This window comes from Euleptes europaea, chromosome 3 (assembly GCF_029931775.1).
Source record: "Euleptes europaea isolate rEulEur1 chromosome 3, rEulEur1.hap1, whole genome shotgun sequence".
NCBI classification, from domain to species: domain Eukaryota; kingdom Metazoa; phylum Chordata; class Lepidosauria; order Squamata; family Sphaerodactylidae; genus Euleptes; species Euleptes europaea.
In genome coordinates this window covers 6605086-6613002 of record NC_079314.1, presented here as the reverse complement: position 1 = coordinate 6613002, position 7917 = coordinate 6605086, and the positions used below count along the sequence as shown (strand labels likewise).

Here is a 7917-nt window from a genome sequence, read left to right as displayed (position 1 = left end):
TGAGCCCCAGATCACCATCTGCTCCCCACCCCCAGGTGCTTTGAGCCCTCTTGTCCCCAGCCTAACCTTGAAATGAGGATGTTCTAGCAAGCCTCAAAAGTGCCAGAAAAGGAAAGAAGAAATTAACACGGCCGGGAAGGGGGAGGGTATAGAACTGCAAAGGCCAGAAGCAGCCTCATCAGCTTTTCACTGGGGAAAGGGGGAGACATTCCAACCCCCGTAGCATCCATACCATGAGGCTAGGGTGACCAAACCTACTGCTGGGCCTCAAACTCGCAGTAGAGCCTCTTAAGGATAAAACCAAGGTGGTACAAAAAGCCAGACACTGGGCTTGGAACTGGCTCCCACCTCCCGTTTCTGCAGTGATCTCATCAGGGGCAAGGCAGAGCTTTGATTCTTCTTGCTTCTCAAGCGGACAGAAAGCAAGAAGGTGGCGAAGAGGAAACAGACACTTGCTAGGAATTTCGCAGAAATGCAAAGGCAATTACAGCAGCTCCCCCCTGCCCCGATAGTTTGTAAAATTTTGGACAGAACAAACAGAAATCATTTAAAACTACAGGAACAACAAATAAGAGAGGGAGAAATCCAGTCGGAAATGGGGCTCGTGGAACTGCTCCCCAGCGGACAACGTAGCTGCCCTCCCCCGCCCCCTATAAATAAGTCATAGCTAGCTCACAGTGAAGATACAGTTGCTACAGAAATCACAGCTGGCCGCCGCGGGTTGAATGTTGCGTTGTGGAATGGATCGTGTCGTAGGTGACGAAGATCCTCTTTCTCCTGGCCTTCTAATGCCCACTGTTGATAACGATGTCGTCGTACTCCTCCTGGAGAAGCGAAAGATGCCTTCAGATTTTGTAGATGGGTGGGGAGAGATGTGAGGGCTGAAATCATGCCCCCCGGCCATTTCAACTGCTACACCTCACCCCAACCCGCTTGCTCAACTCTTGTGGCTGATCATGAGCAATAAGCAAAGCCAGGGGTAAAGACTTCACAAATGCAGATTCATCCTGGAAGTTGGTGCTCGGTATAAAAATCGGGTCCTGGAAACCTCCATTTCATTTTTTTTAAATTAAAAAAGCACGTCAGAAATCCTGTACATTTGCCTAATGTGCATAATTCCCACCCTGGTTAAAATTCTTAGTATCTGTGTGCAATTTGCTTCCATAACTATTTGTGACATCCTCCCAGCAGCCCTGTAAGGTAAGCCGATATTATCTTTTGTATGGCAGATGAAGGACTGAGACAGAGAAAGAAAAAGGCTTGCTGAGATGAGATCTGAACTCATGACCTCCCGAATCACAGCTCAGCCTCAGCAATTACATGCTGGTTGTAAATTTTCAGCTTTTTTTGTGGTGCAAAATTCTGATTTTGTTACTGTCTTTTTTTTATTAAAGATAGTTTACACAGTCTTTAATTGCTTTAATCGAAATAGCTGCCTAGCACGTATTTTACATTAAGAGGTCTACATAAATATTTAAAATAAGCCATTAAGACCTGGCAACCTGTCTGCAAACCAACCTCCCAAGCTTTTAAGTATAAAAAGTAACAGACATCTCGTCGCCTCAAAGAGAAAGCACGGGTTTTTGTGGACTTGGCCCGCTCTGTTAGATGCATATTGTGGGTCCTCATTAGGGAGATATTTCTATACAAAGTTATGAGGAATTTTTAAAAGACACAGAACTGACAATGGGACACGAAATGCAGGAAGTGCCGAGAAGCATAATGTTTTGGAATTCAAACGTAATCTCACCCCACCCTTCCCGTGCCTTGTCGGCTCTTGACCGTGTTTACAACCCTTCCCTGCAGCTGAGGATTCCTGCAATTATCTGAGGAAGTAGGCACTAAATCCATGACAGTTTAGGAGCTAGAATAAAAACCTGCCAGATGTTTAAAGTGCCACAAGACTCCGGTTTATTGGTGGTGCAACAGACCAATGAGGCTGCCCCTCTGGAATTATTTCAATGTGTAGCAATTTGCTGGTGCAGAATGCTCTCATACCTCCTGGATCATAAAGATGGAGCTAAATGAGCTGGGGTGGGGGGTGAGCCTTGACACAAATTTAGCTCGCACATAACTGTTTGGTACTGTGAGAAAATCCACAATCGCAGGATACACACAGCCCTATGGTGTCTTTTCCTGATGACACCATCAAGGCTGTGTGTACGCCACAGAAAAAGCACAGAATTAAGGATTTCAGCTTTCCATTTCATTTTTAAAAAGACAACCTTCTAGCCATTAAGGCTTTCAAAAATTCAGTGTAGCTTCTCTGCAAATGCAGAAATGTTTTGTAAACGTTCATAATTTATGCAGACTGCAGAAATGCTGTTCTGGTTGTGGAATTCCAACGTATTTATTGATTCCAGGCAGGCAGCCCCGCAGAGGCGACGCATGGTGCTCGGGGTTTCAATCACCTCACTGTTACTGTCCAGGCTCTCCTCCGATTCCCAGTCGGGCTCCTCTGACCCAAACTCCCGCAACAACTGTGGGATTTTTTGGTCGGGCCGGTGCACAGCGCTGTACATGGGTGTGTAGCCGACATACATGCGAGCTTCTGGGTCAGCTCCAGCCCGCAGCAGGTACTCTACCACCTCAGGGTTCTGCGACTCCACTGCCAGGTGAAGGGGACTCCGGCCACAGCTCAGCTCCTGCCAGCAACAGAGACGACGAACAAGATTCAGAAAGACATGTCATGGTGCCTCCGAAACTGACTCAAGACCACTAGAACCACTCCAAGATGGAACTACAACGCAGTGAAGTAAACAGGCAGGTATGGAGTCCTGGCATTAGATGCACATGGGACCCTGGATGTATGAAGGACAGGATCCTTCTTCCTGAGAAAAAGAGTATGATCTAGCCCTTTGGGGCTTGAAAGTGTGTGGGAAATGCATGCAAAAGAACACAGAAGCCAAGGGGTGGCTGAATAACATTCCCACTGGTTGCTGGATAAAAGGGAGGGCTTCAGTGACCTTGGTCCTTTCCCCAGATTAAATCACATCAAATAAAAAAAGTGTAAATTAACTTAATTTGCACAACAGGTTATGGTACATAGTTTATGCTGGTGCAGGTGCAGAATGTCCCATTCCTGTTGATTTAAACTGTCTCACACTGTGTAATCTGCCTTGAGCCTCAGTGAGAAAGGTACTTTACATATGATGTAAATAAAATAAACGGGAAGTGCTTTCTTGCGGGAAGGATGCCTGAATACCCCACACGTCTATCATCAGTGAGAGCAGTACGCAGGGTCATTTCATTTCCCCAGAAACTAACCGGTTTGTTGAGATCAGCTCCCCCTGCGATTAAGAGACTGACCATCTCCAAGTCTTTCCGCAAGACAGCAAGGTGGAGGGGTGTGTAACCTACGGAAAGAGAGTGGACAATTCTGTGAAGGCCAACCCCGGCAAAATCCAGAATCCATACCACAGCAATTCAGTACAAGGGCAACAATGCAATTTACATCATTCAGGTCACATAATTTTTTGCTTTATTTTTCAGATACAGCCACCTTTTTATTATATATCTACACACATGTGTAGTGTGTGTGTGTGTGTGTATATATATATATATATATATATATATATATAAATTGATGTCTCTTATGCACCTTGCAAATAGGGGTATTGATATTTTCTGTTATTGTCTTCATGAATGATAAATCTGTCCGATGTCTTTCTCCCTGCACCCTTTGCCGGATTGGGCAAGTCCATTTTTTTTCTCAGAAGAAGTAAGAAACATATATGGGCCATTTTCTCATACCCGTGAAGATTAGAAACTATTGCAAAATTGCTCCCAGACAGCTAAAACTCGCACAATGGAGGATCTCTCAAAAAGACCCAATTCTAACTTAACATGAGGCGTCCCCCACCCAACACATATGGTGCCGCAGGAAATGATACCATCGTAATTGGTGCAGTCTAGCTGGGCCCGGAAGCCGTTCCCATGGCAGGACCTTTGTGACACAGGTGGGGCCAGAAGGCGCTGCGCACATTCCCGCCGCCCTTCGCGACTTGCCAAGTGCAGGGCCGTGTGTCCACCCTTCTCCTGCACGCACAGCCCCGCTCCTGCCAACACTAATTTGCCGACAAAATCCGAAGCATCGAGGATGACTGCAATGTGCAGCGCGGTCTGGAGAGAAAGGAAAGGAAGATCCTGAGCTCAGTACCCTTAGGGAGGGGAGAAGGGTGAAGCAAGGACACCAGAAGGGGCTGATGTCTGGGATCCCTGCATTCTGGATCTAGTGGAATGCAGCCTTACTTTCTTTCCCCACCCAGCTCTGTAACAAGAGGCCAGCTGCCTCTGCGGTTCTAGTGTGAATCCCCAGGAGAAACCAAGGCCCTACAGAGCAAAGCCACTCTCCTTTCAATCCTACCTGTCCAAGGTCATTTTGAATATCCAGGTAATCTGTCCCTTCAGTGTACTGCAGGATGGAGTCCAGAAAGGCCTCATGTTCATGGATGACAGCCAGGTGGAGGGCTCTGGAAGCAAAGGGGAAGAACAGATGCTATTTAAGAAAAAGTATAACTCTGCCATCAGCAAAATGGAGGGGGACTATGCATAATGCACCACGAGGAGCCATAGCTTCCTTCAGTGCTGAAGTTACCCAGCAGCTTAATGAAGCGCTTCTCAAATACGGAGCCTGTTTAGCTACAGAACAGAGCCACGCTACAAGCCAGGTCTACTCTTGTTTACTCAGATATTTGACCCAACAGGTTCACAAAGGAGCTTAGTCCCAAGTAAACACCTACAGGACTGTGCTCCCTCCCCCGTCAAAACGTAGGTTGGGAACTCTTTTGCCGTCCATGTGAAACCAACATGTGTTTTGTGCGGATATAGGCAATTCTTTTACCGGGTAGTTTTATTCAAACAGCGCACCCCTAGATGGGAAACTGTTCAAGCATTAGGCTGGAAAATTCTTCAGCTACTGACACCGGCAGTGGCTGTTGCCACCAGCAGCCACTACGACCGTTTCGCCACATCAAGCGCAAGCCGCGTGAACCGACCGAGAAAGTGCCCCTGCACAGTTTGCCACACAAGTACAGTTTGCCCCTCGGGCAAGTACTTGTGCGGCCAACCGTGCAGGGCGCTTTCTCGCTTGTGCTTAACGTGGCGAAACGATCATAGTGGCTGCTGGCGGCTTGCGTGGGACCGTCTGCCATGCTGCTCATGGGCTTGCGTGGGACAGTGGGCCACAGTTGGCCGCACAAGTACTTGCCCGAGGGGCAAATGCCCCTCGGGCAAGTACTTGTGTGGCCAACTGTGGCCCACTGTCCCACGCAAGCCCATGAGCAGCAAGCGGAACGCATGCATGCATGCATGCATGCATCCACCCAGAGACCATTTCTGGCCCCGTTGCTTCCAGCACCTCCCCCACGAGCAATGGCCTCGAGCCCACCCCGGTACATACGTGTCGCCGTCCTCGGTGACGAAGCCCAGGACGTGGTGCAGCCAGGCTTCGGGGGCCACGGCCGCCGCCGCCTCCTCGCTCTCCAGCCGCACCGCCCCCACCCCTTCCGCCAGGCCCCCCACGTCCTCGTCGCCCCCCAGGGCCGAGTCCAGGCGCTCCGAGGCGTCGTCGCCGTCGCCGTCGCCCGCCAGGGCCTTCGAGGGGCCTTGCTCGGGGCTCCCCGCCCGCCCTGGGGGCGCCGCCTCCGCTTCGCCGGGGCCCCCCAGGCCGCCCCCGTCCCCTTGCAGCTGGCGCAGCTGGCTCTCGCTCAGCGAGCCCAGCCCGCTGTCGCACCAGTCGTCGGCCCCAGGCTCGAGGCGCTTGGGCTCGCTAGGCCCGCCCCGGGACCCCGGCCCTGCCGAGGAGGCCATCGCCAGCCCCACGCCTCACGCCGCAGGCCCGGAGGGCAGCCCGGCCATGGGGAGGGGGGAGCCCAGCCAAAGCCCCCCCGGTCCCGCTCCCGGCTCAGGCGGCGGCTGCTCCGGCGACCACGGGGGGGGAAATCGCCGCGGCCTGGGGAATCCCCAGCCAACGTCTTCGCGCAGCCAGGAGAGCATGCCGGGAGTTGCAGTTCTGGCCCACGCTGGGCGGTGCACGCTGGGAGATGCGGTCCTGCCGCGTGGCCTTTCGGGTACTGCGTCGCGTGCGTGAACGGAGAGGCCTCATTGTTTTTGTTTTAAACTGTGTTACATTCTGCATTTCAACGCAACGTCCCTCTTGCATCCGGCTTTCTGGCAATAAAAATGACTTTAAGGTTAAATGCAAAAACGTGGAGGGGCTATGGTTGACCGCGGTCGCAGGGCAGCTTGGGAATTGTAGTCCCCAGAAATTAATTTTATGACTTCCCCTGACTATGGAAGATCCACTGATTTAGCAATTTGTAATAATCTCTTTTCCTTTCTGTAAATGTATTGAAATGTATTAGGACAGCAAGGGAATAGCTTGTTGCTGGGCAGGATATCCCTGTATGTCTGTGTGCTAAGGAAGTGGGTTAAGAGTCATGGAGAGTCAGAGTGAACTATAAACGTTGATAGGAGAAACTGGATAGAACTGAACTGTACTGCGCCGCCTCTATGTCTGGAGTGCTATCAGCCTACCCTGAATGTTGATGGGTTGTCATATCTTGAATTTGGATAAATATCCCTTCCTCAGTATGATCGGGGCTCAGAGATTTCTGCCCATTAGGGCCTCTGAGTCAGCAGCTGCAAATAAACTGTTTTCTTGTAATATTGATCTCAGGTCTCTCTCTCCCCCCACGAACCCTTGTTTGCTGTATCAATTTCTTAAAACTTTTTTTTTTGGTAATCAGGAATTGTTTTTGTTGATATACTGTCCCACATTTATTCGATTATTGCCTTTATTTGTTTATTTTGCACATCTCTCAGACTTCATCCTTTCAGTCGCTCTTATTATTTTGGTAATTCACAGTGGGTAGCCGTGTTGGTCTGTCTGCAGTAGTAGAAAAGGGCAAGAGTCCAGTAGCACCTTAAAGACTTAACGAAAATATTTTCTTATCAAAAATATAATAATAATAAATAATAAATTATATCAATATCTCAAAATAATAAAAAAGGGCAAGAGTCCAGTAGCACCTTAAAGACTTAACAAAAATATGTATGTATGATACCCTATCAGAATGTGGGAATCGGAAAGAGCGAGGCAAGGCAGTCAGTATGATACAAGCAGACCTGGCATGTATAGCCAGCTGTCTTTTATTTATATCCTAACCAAAGCAGCAGAATTCAGTGCAACAGGCAAAGTCAGCAATTAGAATAGCTTGTACACTGTAATGGTACAATGTTGCAGATAGAGTACAGGGAAGAAGAAGCCTTTCCTTTGTTTAAGCCCTCTAAACAAAGGCAGTCTGAAGTGACGTGGTTTCCCAGCGCCGCTTGACTGACTGAGGAATGATGCAGAGGTTTCACCCGAGATGACGTGGATGAAATCCCTACACCTTAAAGACTTAACAAAAATATGTATGTATGATACCCTATCAGAAAATATTTTTGTTAAGTCTTTAAGGTGCTACTGGACTCTTGCCCTTTTTTATTATTTTGAGATATTGATATAATTTATTATTATGATATTATTTATTATATTGAGATATTGTTGTTTGGGGGGAAGGGCCGCATAATAAAATACTACCAAAACACAAGCAGCGCAAGGCATGCTGGGAGATTTTATCTCTGAATGCGCTGGTCTCCTACGCTTGAGGCCGGCGTCAGGTGATTAAAAAAAAACAAACCCCTTCGCCATTCTTTTTCGGTGTCGTGAAGCATGTTGGGAGGGGGAGAGAATCGTCCGCGCCGCGGTGCCTCCTGGGGGTTGTAGTTTCCCTGCCCTGGCGGACTGCGGCTCTGGCGTCTCACTTACCTCACAGCCGGAATCCGGCCCGGCGGGGGAGACTCCATGGACAACCGGGAGGGTAACTGGAGCGGAGCCGGGCTGGGGGAGGCGGGTCGCACCGAGGCCTCGGC

The 7917-nt window shown here is 49.2% G+C and overlaps 1 protein-coding gene across 1 annotated transcript; it reads right to left on the bottom strand.

Annotated features, from left to right (window-relative positions):
* Positions 1 to 631: 631 nt before the first annotated feature.
* On the bottom strand, positions 632 to 5811 carry NFKBIB (NFKB inhibitor beta). Its single transcript, XM_056847581.1, has 6 exons — positions 5402 to 5811; positions 4367 to 4472; positions 3894 to 4122; positions 3268 to 3356; positions 2412 to 2645; positions 632 to 824 (listed from the first exon to the last, which is right to left on the bottom strand). Exons 1-6 carry the CDS (start codon positions 5809 to 5811, stop codon positions 786 to 788), a joined length of 1107 nt encoding a protein of 368 aa, XP_056703559.1. The 3' UTR covers positions 632 to 785.
* Between the last annotated feature and the right edge of the window lie 2106 nt (positions 5812 to 7917).